Source organism: Suncus etruscus, chromosome 3 (assembly GCF_024139225.1).
Source record: "Suncus etruscus isolate mSunEtr1 chromosome 3, mSunEtr1.pri.cur, whole genome shotgun sequence".
NCBI classification, from domain to species: Eukaryota; Metazoa; Chordata; class Mammalia; order Eulipotyphla; family Soricidae; genus Suncus; species Suncus etruscus.
In genome coordinates, this window is record NC_064850.1 from 162,237,496 (window position 1) to 162,255,275 (window position 17,780).

The 17,780-nt window shown below is 35.8% G+C and overlaps 1 protein-coding gene across 6 annotated transcripts in view; it reads right to left on the reverse strand.

Moving 5' to 3' along the window:
- Positions 1-17,780, reverse strand: part of NOL4 (nucleolar protein 4) — a 332,223-nt gene that overhangs the window by 65,841 nt on the left and 248,602 nt on the right. For 3 of the 6 annotated variants that reach the window (XM_049769650.1, XM_049769652.1, XM_049769655.1), the window contains exons 7-8: positions 2,340-2,519; positions 1,435-1,626 (exon numbers count right to left, since the gene is read on the reverse strand). The exons of 1 other annotated variant lie outside the window; for it this stretch is intronic. In XM_049769650.1, the coding sequence (XP_049625607.1) occupies positions 1,435-1,626; positions 2,340-2,519 (372 nt within the window). The remainder of the gene's footprint in view (positions 1-1,434; positions 1,627-2,339; positions 2,520-17,780) is intronic. 2 more of the 6 variants (XM_049769656.1, XM_049769651.1) reach the window with 1 other exon arrangement.

A 17,780-nucleotide genomic window follows, 5' to 3' on the forward strand; every position in this document is an offset into this window, starting at 1 on the left:
CTGCTTCATTGTCAAAACTAAGAACAACAAGGCATTGCTGTGTAAATTTTATATTAAAGTAACTCGTGTGCCACAACTTGAATTCAATGAACTTATTCTGAGAAACCTGAAAAATACTCAAATAAAATGGTCTGTGATTGTATACTATAAATAATTTTAATGCTTTTTTTCAGAAGATGGTTTAAATAAATTAAATTATATATATAATAAATTAAAATATATGAAGATTCCAGATTTAGAAAATAGTTATTATTGGTCAAATTTCTTTTGCATAGATTTACATGTGATAATGTGGTAACAATTCTCAGAGCTTTATAATTTGAATTATTCTGTTCATGTGAGGCACAGGAAATTGTAGAAACTTGTCCAGGACACAATTGCATAGTGGTAGATCTATGATTTTTGGGTACAATTCTTGGCTATCTAAAGACTGTTTTATAGTAGTGTTCATTTTTTTATTTTAAAATCATGAAAGCTATTTCAACAATCCAATGGGAAAAATGGATAACAGGCAGTGGATATATTGGTTCTTTTATGTCATATGTCTTCTAATATCTGATATACACTGAAATCTCCCCAGTCCAACTCCTAGCCTATCATACCTAATACATCAAAGAAACATCACAAAGCCTAATAATCTTGGCTTTAATGGAGCCAGGATTATTAATGGATTCAGAAATTTTCCAATACATTTATGCTCACATACAAAAAAAGCAAAGAAGTTAAAAAAAAAAAAGCATTGCAACGAAACGTATTCAATCTAGGTGTAACAATTAGAGCAAGGTGAAATGGAAAAAAAGTTCAAAATACATTGATATCTACTTTCCACTCATAAATAATCTAATGTCAGCATGATTCTATCTGTATAAAGTCCAGGTGAATTTAGAAGCTCATGTTACTCTCCACAAGAACACAATATGCTGAATACAACAAAGCCTATGAGGCCTTCAATTTTTAATCATTAATTTTAAGATTTGCTATTTGTTAACTGTTGGTATGAAGCAACAGCACTTAGGTGGACTATCCATTCCTTTCATTCCAGAGAAAGCCATTATAACAAATCTTCTAAAGTAGCAACTGGTATTTCAGTTCAACACTTGATTTTCTTATATGGACTTTACTAGTGACTGGGTGGGGATGGGGAATGAATGAGATGTTTCTTCTCACTTGACTTTTGACTCGAAAATACTCATTTTCTATGACAATGTAGCATATAGGCCTGCAAGCACTGGCTTCACAAAATATTCCTTACTGAATAAACAAAGGGAAAAAAATACTTCAGGGAAATGAAAAGGAGAAGGGGAAAAACAAACAAGCAAACAAAAATTCCTTTATGGAAAAAATAAAAAGGACACTAAGATGAAAAAAAATAGTGTCATGGTTTACATGTGGAATTTTGATGGAATCTAGGGCTGTGTTTAATTCAAAACTCACCATCTCAAAACCACTTCTTTTCATCCGCCTGCAGGACTTGAGGTAAGTACGTATACGTTTTCTGGCACGCTCTTGATACTCAGGGAATTGTCGCCTGCATGAGTCAATGATAGCCTGGATCTTTTCTTTGGGCTGCTTAGAGATTGGGACCATTCGGTCCAAGTTTTCATCTACAAACAGCCTGACAAACATCTGTTGGCAAGAGGGAGACAGAGGAGAAGGGTTTGGAGGGCTGCTCTCTTCTGTTCCTAGCTTCCTGTTTTGATTACCAAAAGGAATATACTCCTGTTTTTCTGGTTTATGCACTGGAGAACTTTGCAATGGAAAGCCAGAAATTTTAATCAAACACCCTTTAAAGACTTTCTAAATGGTTGGATAAAAAAATTAGAGAGAGAGAGATAAAGAAAGACAGACATACAGACGGAGTAGAATATTGTGTCAGGAAATAAAAACATAAAATAACAGTAGACTGCAACAATTAAGCACCCCATAAAATTGTCAATTAATGATAAATACAACTATTACATAGCTGCACTCCTCTGTCCTAATCTCTGAAAACAAACAACTGACTCGTTGTCATGCATAATTAGATAAGCTAAGAAAGCAACAGAAATAAGTGATAACCAGCATACTCTGAAGAATAAGCTGAGGCCCCCTTCATCCACTAGGTAAACATGCATACTCACACAACATAACTCCAGTTTTCAGCTCACATTGGGTTTTTAAATTCTAAACAAAACACAGCAATTCTGGTGTCTGGTTGGCAAAGAGTGTTTCATGTACTTTTTAAATCCTTCTGTAAATTAAACAAATGTGTCTCTAAAATATCCACATTTACCAATAAGCAACAACATAAAAGCGAAGTGGTAAAAATGAAGCCACACTGGAAGTATGGCAGGACTCACATTAAAAGCTTTCAGCCGTTCTGCCTCCACGCCATCTGTCTCGTTAACTTTCTCAGAATCGTCATGGTCATCGTGGTCGTCTTCGTCCTCATCTCCCCTATTAAGAGACAGGTCCTCAGCACCCCGGTCCACACTCTCATTTTTTCCAGAGTCATAGCTTGAATAGCTATGTGCAGGAGACTAGAAAGAAAGGAAGAAATTTCTGTTTTTAAACTTATAGCTCTAGCATAATTTTGTATTGTTTTAAAATTCAACTTAATATTTTAATCTTGTTTACATCTGTTGATAGTTCAAGAAACTGAAATTGTATAAAAACTGTAATTGTCACCTGAAGATTCATTTTCTCTCTCATACCATTGTATTTTCAGTGCTCAAAAGCTATGAAAAATATTTTCACCACCCATTTGAAATAAAAATATTTTCAAGTTTATTGAATTTAGCTTTTGAAGAGTAATTACTGTTTCCATTCAATATCTATATTCCACAAAAGAAGAAAAAAAACACCTGTAACCAATTTACTAGAACCACTCAGTTATGTTTTCTTATAGATAAAATGACTTCAGATCAGTACAACTTCATTGATATTAAAAACATAAGTAAGTTAAGAGATTGATATGCTGTCTTGGCTAATACAAAATTTTTGAAGCATGTAGAATTACATTAATTATGGAGTTCTGGATGGAGGTTGATGCTGATGGGATGGATGCAGGGATAGAGGCGCCTCCAATCCCTCCAGCCGGCGGTCTTAGCATGGAGGTGAGAGAATGATCCACAACAGTCAGGTTTCAGGAGACATGAAGCTTTATTAAGCCCTGGCCAACATGTGTGGACTCTAATATTAAACCTACTTAAGTCCTGCATTCAACCTGTCTCTTCTAACTCTCCATCCTGCCAGCACTCCTTCTCCCCTGCTGCATATCTCTCAATCAATTCCCCAAATACCCTCCATGCCCCTGAGGTAATCCTTTTGATACCCCTCCCAAACACCCCTCCCAGAAATGGGCAGGTCTCACCATCAGGTAAGGTTACACCAGAAGAATGGGGGATAGGGGGTAACAGAAGCATGTGGTAGTATTTTAAGACAACATCTTTAATATTAGTTAATGAATTTCTATGCATCTGCTTTTTGATTTAAGGAAAATAAACCAAGTTTAATTATAATCATCAGTTAGACCTAACAATCTTCCTTATGTATAAAAGTTGAATGTGGGGCTAAAGTGACAGCACAGCAGTAGAGTATTTGCCTTGCATACTGCAGACCTGGGATGGACCCAGGTATGATCCCCAGCATTTCATATGGTCCACCAAGCCTGCCAGGAGTAACTCATGAGCATTGCTGAGTGTGGCCCAAAAATCAAAAAAAAAAAAAAAAAAAAAAAGAAAATAGGGTTGAATGCGTGCTTGTATATAGTAGTGCCTTATACTACTATTACTTTAGCATATTTTTAATTCAAAAGCACTCCTGGAGAAATTTTAATCATAGTGTAACCAGTATTGTCCATCCAATGCATGACTATCTCAACTGTACTCTTTAGGTTAAAAACCAAAACAAAAAAATAAATAAACTTGTTAGTTACTGAAATATAGTTGGATTTAATTTATTCAGAAGAATATAAAAAAATCTAGTAACATTATTTGAGAATCTAGATCAAAGTTCTGAAATTAAGCCATGGGTTCTTAAGTGTGTGGTTGTATAATTAATTACTCTATCACTCCCTTTCATGATTTTTAAGTTTGAAGCTCAATCATTTAAAATTATGTCTGTAATAGTAAAGAAATAAATCATTATAAAACTATATAATACCCATATTTCAAAAATAGCAATTAAAAGCATATATGTGATAATGATATTTCTATTTCACTCAAGACAATGTTATAAAAATTTTTTTACAAAAGACCTTCACTAGAGAGATAATACATAGGGTAGAGTACTGGCCTTGCCTGTGGCTGACTTGGATTTGCTACCTGGCATCCTATATGGCCATCTAAGGATTTCTAGAAATGATCCCTACATATATTATTAGGTGTGCCCTTCCCCTCAAAAATGACCTTCAGAACAAAGTATCTTAAAAATAAAGGGGCTGGAGAGATAGCATAGCAGTTAGGCGTTTGCCTTATATGCAGAAGGACGGTGATTCGAATCCCAGCATCCCATATGGTCCCTCAAGCCAGTCAGGAGTGATTTCTGAGCATAGAGCCAGAAGTAACCCGAGTGCTGCCGGTGTGACCCCCCCCCAAAAAAAAAGAATAAGATGGGGCCAGAGAGATAGCATGAAGATAGTTGTTTGCCTTGCGTGCCAGAGGACGGTGGCTCGAATCCTGGCATCCCATATTGTCCCCTGAGCCTCCCAGGAGCGATTTCTGAGCATAGAGCCAGGAGCACTACCCCTGAGCACTGCTGGGTGTGACTCCGTCCCCCCAAAAAAAGAATAAGGAAATTTAACAAACTGTGATCAAATATGACTCCATAAGAAATAATATGTGTAGCATATTTAAGAACCCCAAAGAGAATGATAAACTATACTAGATCACTGATATAAAAAGTGATGTTAAGGTATTGAACTAACATTTTTTATCAGTTAAGATTATTTGGTGTCCCAGAATTACTCAATTCTGTGCTTGGGGATCATTAATGGCTGGGCTCAGGAAAATCATATGTGTGTGGGGATTGAACCCAGGAAGTCATGTGCAAAAACAAGTATGAAGTACTATTACTCTATCCCTTTATGTATAATTTTAATTAGTAATTGTTAAGAGTTTTAAATATGCTTATTTTAACATAAACACATAGTATTTTTTCTATACAAGATATGCATAACCCATCAATTCATTGCAAGTGCAAGCTTTCTAGCATTAGTTGTTAAAGGTAAAGGAAGCCCTATTTTACATAATAAAATTATGAACTAAGGCATGGGCAATGACACCCCTAGCATATAAATTAAAATTTGATTAAATGAATTGCTTCTTAGACAGTGTCATTGCATAACCCTCTTAGTGTTGAATATCTATTTTCAAGGCCACGAAAATTAAGTTAATTTTCACAGTCTCACTTATAAATCAGTTCACTGTAATATTTTTGTTAAACTATGAACTCTTAATATACTATAAAATTGAACACAGAATCAAAATTGGATTTATCTCTACTTTTTAATATTAATAAATATTTTCTTTCAAGCTATAGTGAGAGATATCAAGACATTCCTCGACCTCTTTCCTCAGAGCAGCCAAGAAATAGTCTTTACAGGAAGGGCACTCAACTATAGATTCCTCTTTCTACAAAGCATCTATTTTTTAAAACTAGGAAAAAGAATATTGCAATCTTTTGAATGTCAGACCTTGACATAAGAGTTTGTACAAAAGAGTGAAAGTTTATATGAAATAAATAAGAACAAAACCCCTAAGAAAATGAAGACAAAAAACTGACTTGCAAAATAAATATCCTAAAGGACTGTTCTTTAAAACGTACAAAGAACATAAAAATCTCAATAATAAAACAACAATCTGATTTTTGAAAATAGATAATGAACAAAACAGATATACAGATATCAACTAATCATATGAAAATATTTTCTATACCATTTTCTCACCTGGGATTGTGAATTAGAAAATAAAGAGCTATACTAATACACTTTTACAGTTTAAGAATGATGATGACAACACCAAATTCTTTTGAGGATATAAATCAGTAGGACCTTAACCTTCATTGCTGTTGAAGCTCAAAGTGATTTTAGCCACTTTAGAATATAAAGTGACATTTTATTCCAAAATTAAACACACACTTACTATATGCTCCAGCAATCCTGATTCTTGTTATTTGCCTGAGAAGTTCAAAATAAATTTATACAAAACCTTTCTATTGAGGTTTCTAATTGTTTTCTAACTACCAAAACTTGGGGCAGGGGAAATAAGACATGTACCAGTAGGTGAATGTCTAAATTATGGTATAGCTATATAATGAAATACTATCAACACTAAGAAGATACGAAGTTTCAAGCCATGAATATACATAGAGGAATCCAGCCACATAGACCCAAGAAACTGAGGTAGCAGACTGTTAGCAAAGTGCTGAAAAACTAAGTACACAGCAAAGGTCACAATGGGAAAGCAGTGCAGAACCCCATCACACTTAGTGAATGAAGATAGTAGTTCTGAAGCCCCATTTAGTATCAGCCACCTATATAGCCACTCTGATAAGGACTTTAGAGAGGAAATGTTGAGGGAACTAGCCAGGAAGCTCTCCTGAGAGGGCCAGCATGGTCCAGCAAAAACTCTCTCCTAGGGACCCAGAAGAGCTCCATAGCCATGTGTGCTTTCGAAATAATGACCCCCACCATAACACGCAGAAAAAAAAAATCACACTAAAAATGTGACAATGAGGAAAACTCACAGGCAAACTCCGTGCACAGAAAATGAAGAAGATACCAACCATCTGATTAATTTCTCAGATAAGAAGTTTAGAATAGAAATGTGGAGGATCCTCATGGAAATCAAAGAAAATATAGTCCTAGCTCTAAAAAGAACACAAAGATAGAAATCAGAAAACTCCAAACTGAAACAACAGATCTGAAAAACATGGTAGGTGAAATGAAAAGTTCAACGGAAAATCTCTCCAACAGGATAACAGCAGCCAAGGACAGAATCAGTGAACTGAAAGATGAAATGCAGAAAAACTCCACACAGCAGAAGAGATTGGAAAAGAACCTTAAGGCAATTGATCAGTCGATGGAAAAAGTACTCAAGAAATGTGAACAGATGAAAATAGAAGTCTTTAATAAACTCAACAGAAACAACATAAAAATCATTGGAGTCTAAGAAGCCCAGGAAGGAGATCCCAGGAAGAATCAACAGTCAAGGATATAATCACAGAGAAATCCCCAGAGCTAAAGATTGCATGCAATCAAATCCTGCATGCCCGAAGAATACCAACTAAAAGAGACCCAAAGAAAAACTCCCCAAGTCACATTCTACGCACAATGACCAATCCCACAGAGATAGAATACTGAAAGCAGTAAGATCATAAAGAGAAATTATATTCAAAGAAACAACCTTAAGATGTACAGCAGACATGTCCCAAGAAACTCTCAAGGCCAGAAGGCAGTGGTGGGATACTGTGACAAGACAGAATGAAATGGATGCTTCACCTAGAATATTGCACACAGTCCAGCTCACTTTCACATTTGAAGGAATCATACATAGTTTCACGGATAAGCAACACCTCAGAAACTTCATACATGCAAAACCAGCCTTAAAGGAAAAACTGAAAGGTCTACTTTAAGAAAAGACATACCAATAGACACACCAAACTTATACACAAAGATGACATTATCCCATGACAATGATCTCCCTCAATGTCAATGAACTAAATGCACCAATTAGGAAACACAGAGTGGCTAAATGGATCAAAAGATGAATTCAACCTTCTGATGCCTATAAGAAATACACCTGAATAGTCAGAACAGCATAGACTCAAAATCAAGGGCTGGAAGACAATCATTCAAGCAAACAAAACCCTTAAAAATGCTAAGGTAGTCAGGTGATTAGATACCATCCATCCAGCATTGAACCCTGGATCCCAGACATAGAAACAGCACAGTTCTTCACAACAGCTGCAGGAAACAAATCCCATCCGGGACAGCCTTAATACTGCTGGGTCACCAACAAGTGCCAGCTCTAATATGATATCCTGACAACGAGGAAAATGGGAACAACTTGACCTAAGAGTAGGTAATCCTACCTTATCAGCTAACGATAAGACAAAATCAGAAGACTTGTCACCCTTTGGTAGGTCCAAAAGCCAAGATCGCGATTTACAGATGACTGGCTGCTAGAACCATGACCAGACTGTATATATCTTAGGACCAATAAAAAATCCCTAGTCTAGGGTTTGAACTACGACCTGCACAATAACCATGATCCCCAGTTCCAAAGGTCTGGCAGAGACAATTGTAAGGGAATGGGGCTTCTGGAAACACAAAGAAAGACGCTATCCTAGGTGCCATCCTAGGTTTAGTGCAAAGACCAAGACCACCAACCACAGAAGATGGATTAAAATGACACTGAGGGAACAGAACTTCTAGAACCACAAAGACTGACTTCATCATAAGTCCCACCCCTGGACCTGTGCAGAGACTGAGATCTCTAGATACAGAGGTCTGATTGTATCACCCAGGACAGAGCAGAAGTCTTCCAAACACCACAAAAGCACCACCTGGAGAGTAAATGATCCTGAACAGAGTCTATAGTTAATCCCATGACAATATACTCCAAGTGTGGAGAAACCCCATATCTCTTAGGCCACGTGAATTCCTTTTCAAATGACCCCAATATTTACTGTGCCAGGGCAGGAGGGGAAAAAGAGCAAAAAGCACAAAACATTGTTTATTTTTTATATATTATTTTTTATCTTCATTTATTATTATTATTATTTTTATTTACCTATCTATTTTTGGTCAATTTCTTTGTTTTGGTGTGGTTATTGAAGTTTTTGTCCCCATTTATACTTATTTTTTTCTCTTCTTTTCTTTTCTTTCTTTATGTGTTCTGCCATGTTTCTTATCTCAACACCATGGCAGTTTTTTTTATTGTGGTGCCTATCGTTATTGTTGGAGTCCTCACTGGATATTTGACACTTCTTTTTGTACTGGTGGAGTGTTTCACCTTCTTTTTCTCCTTCGTCTCTCAAACCAATAATGAGAGCCTCTAGAAGGATTCCGCCCATTTTCGGCGTATTAAACTTTTACCCCAGTTTATTACTTTTCTCTTTTTCAAACAAAACTACGTATCTTGAACTAGCTAGTCCTGCCTCCCAGTTAGAGGGGGAAATAAGGGAGGCACCAAGACCAAACAGGTGCAAGACTACTAAGTAGTAGGCTAGGTACAGAGGGGACCGCATTTTCTAGCCCCGGGGGTGAGGGAGGAGGATTTGGGAGATAGGAGAAAACAGAGGTGTAGGGAGGACAAATCGGTGATGGGAATCCCCCTGATTTTATGTAAATATGTACCTAAAATATTATTGTCAACAATATGTAAGCCACTATGATAAAATAAAAATTATATTAAAAAATGCTGAGGTGGCCATATTAATATCAGACAACACAAACTTTAGACTCCGAAAAGTTGTAAGGGACAAAGATGGACATTTTGTACTAATCAAAGGATATGTGCAACAGGAAGAAATCACACTACTAAACATATAAGCACCCAATGAGAGACCAGCAAAATATCCAATGCAATTACTGACAAATTTGAAAGAGGACATCAATAATAACACTATAATTGTGGGAGACCACAACATGGCCCTGTCAACACTTGATAGGTCAACCAGACTGAAACCCAACAAAGATATATTAGCCATAAAAATAGAAATGGAAGAAAGAGGCCTACTAGATATATATAGGATACTCCATCCCCAGAAACCTGGATACACATTATTCTCCAATGTACATGGGTCATTTGCCAGGATAGACCACATGCTGGCACATAACATCCATAAATCTATCAACATAATACATAAAATCAACAACAAGAAAAATAAAAATTAAATGATCATATCAATAGATGCAGAGAAAGCATTTGATAAGGCCCAACACCCATTCTTTTTGTTTTGTTTTTGTTTTTGGGCCACACCCATTTGATGCTCAGGGGTTACTCCTGGCTAAGCGCTCAGAAATTGCCCCTGGCTTGGGGGGACCATATGGGATGCCAGGGGATTAAACTGCAGTCCTTCTTTGACTAGCGCTTGAAAGGCAGACACCTTACCTCTAGCGCCACCTTGCCAGCCCCCCAACACCTATTCTTGATAAAAACATTCAGCAAGATGGGAATGAAATGAACCTTTCTCAGTATAGTTAAGGCCATTTACCACAAGCCAATGGCAAATATTATTATCAATGGATAAAAGCTAAAAGCCTTCCCTCTAAAATCTGGTACAGGACAAGGCTGTCCTCTCTCACCACTCCTTTTCAACATAGTACTGGATGTACTTGCTATAGTGATTAGGCAAGAAAAGATTTCAAGGGAATCCAGATAGGAAAGGAAGAAGTCAAGCTCCCACTGTTTGCAGATTACATGATTCTGTACTTAGAAAACCCTAAAGACTCTACCAAAAAGCTTCTAGAAACAATAGACTCATACAGAAAGGTGGCAGGCTACAAAATTAACACACAAAAATCAATGGCCTTCCCAATAATGATACTGGAAAAATGGACATTAAGAAAACAACCCCATTCACATTAGTGCCATACAAACTCAAATATCTTGGAGTCAACTTTACCAAACATGTGAAGGACCTATACAAAGAAAACTATAAAACCAGGCTTTAAGAAATAAGAAAGGACACACAGAAATGGAAATACATAACCTACTCATAGATTGGCAGGATTAACATCATTAAAATGGCAATACTCCCCAAAGTATTAAACAGATTTAATGTGATCCCTCATAAGATACTCATGACATTCTTCAAAGAAGTGGTACAAACAATTCTGACATTTGGAACAATAAGTACACTTGAATAGCTAAAGCGATTTTTGGGAAAATAAATATGGGAAGCATTACTTTCCCCAACTTATAACTGTATTACAGAGAAATAGTTATAAAAACAGCATGGTATTAGAATAAAGACAGATCCTTAGATCAGTGGTATAGGCTTGAGTACTCAGAGAATGTTCCCCAGACATACAAGCAACTAATTTTTGATAAGAGCAAGAAATCCTAAATGGAGCAGGGAAAGCCTCTTCAACAAGTGGTGTTGGCACAACTGGTTAGCCACTTGCAAAAAAGCAAACTCAGACCTCCAGCTAACAGTACGTACAAAGGTCAAATCCAAATGGACTAAAGACTTGATATCAGACAGACCTGAAACCATAAAGTATATAGAACAACTTTTAGGTAAAACACAGTATGACACTGAGACTAAAGGGCATCGTCAAGGAGGAAACTGTACTCTCCAAACAAGTGAAAGCATAGATAAACAGATGGGAATATATTAAGATGAGAAATAAGTGAGAGGGAGAGAGATAGATGCAGAATAGTCTCCCTCATCTATGGATTTTAAGAAGAATAAAATACATTTTTGCAATAATTCTCAGACAAAAGAGAGGAGGACTGGAAGTTCCAGCTCGCAAAATGAAGCTCACCACAAAGAGTGATGAGTGCAGTTAGAGAAATAACTATAGCTGAGAACTATCATAACAATTCAAATGAATGAGGGAAGTAGAAATCCTGTCTCAAGAACAGGCGAAGGGCGGGGATGGGGAGGAGGGCAATTTGGAATATTGGTGGTGGGAATATTGCACTGGTGAAAAGGGGTGTTCTCTAAATGACTTAAACCAACTACAACAATATTTGTAATGAAGGTGTTTAAATAAAAATATTAATAACAAAAGAGAAATGGGCATTTGAATAACCAAATAAAATATGGAATATGGAAATATTGTACCATGAATCTGCTTTATTATTATAAGAATTTTGGGTGACTAAAATGTTTTAATTTCAAGAACAATTATTTTTTGTAGAAATAAATGACCAAATAAATTTTTTAAATACAGTTATAAGGGCCAAAGAGATAGTATAGTGGGTAGTGTGTTTGCCTTGGATGCAGCAAATCCAGACTACATTTTCATACATGACACCTCATATGGTCCCTGGAATGCAGTCAGGAGTGATCCCTGTACACACTAGTTGTGGCCCAATAACAAAGAAAAAGCACAGCTATAGTAATAAAAACAAAAGACCATTAAAATAAAAGCAATCTCTCAGACCAAATAAAAAGAGAGCTCAGAAGCCGACCCTCAGTTATACAGACAATTAATTCATGGTATGATATTAAATCATATAAGTAGGAAAGTAAAATATCTTCAACAAGTGGTTTTAGGAAAAGAATGCACTACCAATAAAGAAAAGAATGCATTACCACTAAAGTAAAAAAGATAAAAAAGAAAAAAGGGAGGAAAGATGAGGAAGAAAAAAATTATTTTGTAGAAAGAAATAAATTATTTTTATAAAAAATCATTTTTGAAGGGGAGAAAGAAAAGAGAAGGAAAAGAAGTAGAGAGGGAGGGATGAAGGGAAGGGAGGGAGGGAAGTAGAGAGGGCGAGAGGAAGGGAAGGGAGGGAGGGAAGTAGGGAAGAATGGATGGAGGGAAGGAGGGAGAGAGGGAGAGAAGGAAGGAGGAACAGAGGGAATAAGGGAAGGAGAGAAAAAGATCAAGCAAGCATAAAACCGCTCACTGAGTTTGCCAAATATGGGCTGGGATTTAAGAGGTGAGAGAAGGAATACTGCAGTTTAAGAGGTCATGATAGTGCTGTATGTTTAAAACATACACATTAGTACAATTTAACCCATCATAAATACTTTAATGCAAATAAATGAAAATACAAAAATGTTCAAAATTCACAACTTTGGCTCATAAATGGTGTTGCTTATTATAAAAATACAGGATTTAGTTTATGGGGATGAAGTTAGCTTTTCTTTTATTTATATATTACACTTGTTCCTTTTAGGATAACATGTGGCACATCTTAGTAAAGAACCTCCTTAAAATAGTTTACACATTTACTCACATTTTCACATCTTAATAGAAATGACATATTTGGACAAAGGAAAACTCCAAGAGGAATGAAGCTGTATCTGTTTGATCATTGGGATCATCACATAGAGCTCAAAACCAAACTTGATATGAGATGCAATTGGAACTGCCAGGCCACTTTTGATATATGCAGCCATGGGAAATAGAGACATTTTTAATGTTCATTAAGTAAGGCCATATGGATTCAGCACATTCAGAATATTCTTTAAATAGCTGTAACAGACTGATAATAACCATTATAAAAGATAACTTATGTTCAACTGAAACATATTCAATTAGAAATCGCTGAGAGACCATGTATTTTCTATCCTTTGAACCTTCAACAGTTTCAATATAGTTTTACTTTCTTTAAAAACTGGTTAACAGTTAATCACACTGTAGGTTTTATGACTACAGATTCATATCTCCTCAGATGTATGACAAACAGGCCAACAAAGTACCAATAATTCTCCTTCACACTGTATTGGACTACCTCAAACTTTGCTCCCAAGCCCTGACGTCCCAATCATTCTGATAAGAGTCTAGTGTGGTTTTGTATATTTTATTGATTTGTGTCTTTATACTCCATATTAGCATGAAATAATAATTTGGTGTATATCTTTCTTATCCTAGTTTGTTTTGCATAGTAGAATCTCTACAATTCTTCAAACACTGAAAAATGGCAAGCTTTTATCTTTATTTTTTGTAGTTAAATATATATGTATACACATATATGTGTATATATATATATATATATATATATAAACATGTATTTTAAAACAATCACTAGTTGGTGACCTTGTTTTATTTTATTTGGTTACTTGAATATTGCAAATAGTGCTGCAGTGAAGATAGGAATGCATGTATGGAGATGATTCAGTTACCATGGACTCAGGAGATTATGTGATGGATTGGGGGATTAAACCTGAGCAGGACACATGCAAGGCAAGAGCCCTACCTACTGTAGTATCTATCTCTCCAGCTTCCAGATGCTATTATTCTTTGATAATAATGTTATTATTGAAACAATATTTAAACACTGAGGTTTACAGAGTTCTTCATTATACAGTTGTTTTAGGAGTTTAGTGTTTCATCACCAATCCCACCACCAGTGTGACCACCGATCCACCACTGTCTCCAGTTCGTCATCAACCCCCCTTAAGTTAGATGCCTTAGTGGCACAAAATAATTCATTTTATGCTGATTGTGACAACCAAAAGACTAATGGACTTATCAAAAATATTTTAGTAAAAAAGATTTATGAAAATAGTTTTATCTCACAATGGGTCAATATGTCATGCCTGAGAGTTTTACTATGCTTTAAAATTGCTAGTTGAGCCCCCTATGTTATTGCTTTTGTTTAGTCAGCTTACTCAGCATCTTGGCTATGTTCTCATCTAATTTGATGTGCTCCTACTATGCTGTCAGTATTGTGAAATTTTGAGGTGCATGTTCTAGAAGCTTCAAAGATCTGTAGAACTGTGCTGATGAGTTTAATTTGTGGCAGATGTGGGATCCCCACAATCCTATTCTTTTTTTTGTTTTTGTTTTTTTGTTTGTTTGTTTGTTTGGGTAACACACAGTGTTGCTCAGGGGTTGCTCCTGTCTCTGCACTCAGAAATTGCTCCTGGCAGGCTCAGGGGACCATATGGGGTACCGAGATTCGAACCACCATACGTCCTGTCCTACTGCATGCAAGGCAGTGCTGTGCTATCTTTCAGGACCCTACAGTCCTATTTAAGGATGGCATTAATTAGCTAATTCAGTGAGTCCTTAACTTGGCAAGTATCAAAATCACTTTAAGGATTTATTAAAATATACATTTATGTACCATATTTAGTAGGTTTGCAGTAGAGTTCAATAATTCTCATTTCTGTTCAAAAGGACAGCACTGAGCTTTAGGACAGCACTCAGCCTTCCCCCAACTATATCATCACTTCAAATCCCTGGTGTCCCATATTTACTAAGGTACTTATAGATCTGCCTTTTGATATCTGTGGTCTTCAGCACTAAAAGTTATTTCAGGTATGACACAAACATGTATACATAAGCACCACTACAAAAAATGTTCAACTCCGGGTGAGCCTCACTAAAAACAGTTTTGTGAGTTCTCTTGAACATGTGTATTTTTAATACAGACAAACTAAAATGTGCTGTACCTTGGTATAATCTCAACCCTAATTTGATGCCTCAGTTAAGAGCCAACCACAAGAAATGGAGAGCAAAACTAGGAGAGAATATGACTGTAACTCCCAGTGAGCAGTATGGCTAACAACAGCCTGGCAAAGACACAATCCTCTCCATTATTGTAACAACAAAACATCAACAGCATCATCAACAATGGGGATGCAAGGAGAGCAAATTAAAAAAAAAATTCCAACTGAAATATAGATGAAGTATATTCTGCTACTTTTAAATTTTGTATTGTTATAACAAGAATATTCTAGAAGAGGGGTTTAAGTAAACACTGATTTCTCACTGCTGGAAATTTGGAAGTTCAAAATTTGGTATACTTCCTGGAAAAATCATTCCAAGTTGAAGTTGAAAATTTATTGCATTCTTGTTCATAGATGGATTTTTCTGTATTTTTATATGATGGAAGTTATCGACAGAATGCTTTGATGTGTTTTTTTTTAAACTACAAATTCTGTAAATCAAAGTTCACCAACACCCCAATTCCCTAGATTCTCACCAGTCTTTTTGTTGCTGCTATTTTCCCACACTCCAAACTGCTTGAGAATATTCTGCTTTGCTAGCAAAGGCCAAGGATTTGAACTTATTCCGTATTGTTTGTTCTCTTGTCTCTCAATGTGATAGCAATGCATGAGATCATCTAGTTTTTGTTCTCTTCACTTACTTTATGTGATATGATGGCACTTAGTTCCATACAAATTTCATCCAGCAAACAGAAATATTTATATTTTCTTATACTTTAATATTATGCTATTGTATACATAGATTGTAACTTATTTATTCATTCACCTGTGTTGAACATTTGGGTTGCTTTCTTATCCTGGGTACTGCACTAGTTGCTTCAACAGACATAAGAATATATACTATTGAATTAATGTTTCTGTCTATCACAGATTTTAAACAGAATAAGGTGGTATAAGAATAAAGATAATTTGAAAGCTATTCTGGCCAGAATGGTGGTCAGAATGCAATTTTAATCTTAAATGTAGGGAGAATAGTTTCTGTGTTTTTTTTTTATAGGCAGTTATCTATGCTCAATCTTGGAGATTTTCTTTCTTCTTTTTTTTTAACAATTTAAATTGGGGAATTATTCTTGGTGGTGAAGAGTTCAGGCCAAGATTCTTTATTACTCCCATTTATATAACTATTTTATTTATGATTAACCAAAGGTTCTGTAACTGAAATCTATAATTTATATTAATGTCAAATTCATTGGTAAAATACTTATATCTCAACTGAAATACTTTTTTTTTATTTGAACACCTTGATTACATACTTGATTGTGTTTGGGTTTCAGTCATGTAAAGAACACCACCCATCACCAGTGCAATATTCCCATCACCAATGTCCAAAATCTCCCTCCTCCCCACCTGACCCCTGCCTGTACTCTAAACAGGCTCTCCATTTCCCTCATACATTCTCAATATTAGGACAGTTCAAAATGTATTTATTTCTCTAACTAAACTCATCACTCTTTGCAGTGAGCTTCCTGAGGTGAGCTGGAACTTCCAGCTCTTTTCTCTTTTGTGTCTGAAAATTATTATTGCAAGAATGTCTTTCATTTTTCTTAAAATCCATAGATGAGTGAGACCATTCTGTGTTTTTCTCTCTCTCTGACTTATTTCACTCAGCATAATAGGTTCTGTGTACATCCATGTATAGGAATATTTCATGACTTCATCTCTCCTGACAGCTGCATAATATTCCACAGTTTCTTTAGCCATTCGTCTGTTGAAGGGCATCTTGGTTGTTTCCAGAGTCTTGCTATGGTAAATAGTGCTGCAATGAATATAGGTGTAAGGAAGGGGTCTTTGTATTGTATTTTTGTGTTCCTAGAGTATATTCCTAGGAGTGGTATAGCTGGATTGTATGGGAGCTCGATTTCCTGTTTTTGGAGGAATCTCCATATCGCTTTCCATAAAGGTTGAGCTAGACGGCATTCCCACCAGCAGTGGATAAGAGTCCCTTTCTCTCCACATCCCCACCAACACTGTTTATTCTCATTTTTTGTGATGTGTGCCATTCTCTGTGGTGTGAGGTGGTATCTCATCGTTGTTTTGATTTGCATCTCTCTGATGATTAGTGATGTGGAGCATTTTTTCATGTGTCTTTTGGCCATTTGTATTTCTTCTTTGTCCAAGTGTCTGTTCATTTTCAACTGAAATACTTCATTTTAAATTCAGAGAATATTATTTCTGGCACATTTATGTATTAGATATATAATTCAAATATAGTAAATATATATAAGTAAATAAAAAAGATAATTTGATTAAAATGAGCGAATATCTTGAACAAACACTTTAGATATTGTCAAAAAAGAACATATAAGTAGACTTGGTCTAAATCAGTGGTCCTCAAACTATGGCCCGCGGGCCACATATTGTATTTTGTTTTGTTTCTTCATTGCAAAATAAGATATATGCAGTGTGCATAAGAATTCGTTCATAAGTTTTGTTTTTACTATAGTCAGACCCTCCAATGGTCTGAGGGACAATGAACTGGCCCCCTGTTTAAAAAGTTTGAGGGCCCCTGGAATACTATACAAGTATCCAGTAATATAAAAAGATGCTTAACATAGTCATCAAAACAACAATAGACATAATCTCACACACTAGGGATTGCTACTACTAAAGTTAAGAAAATAATAAGTGTTGGTAGTTCCATGCTAAATTAGAAGTCC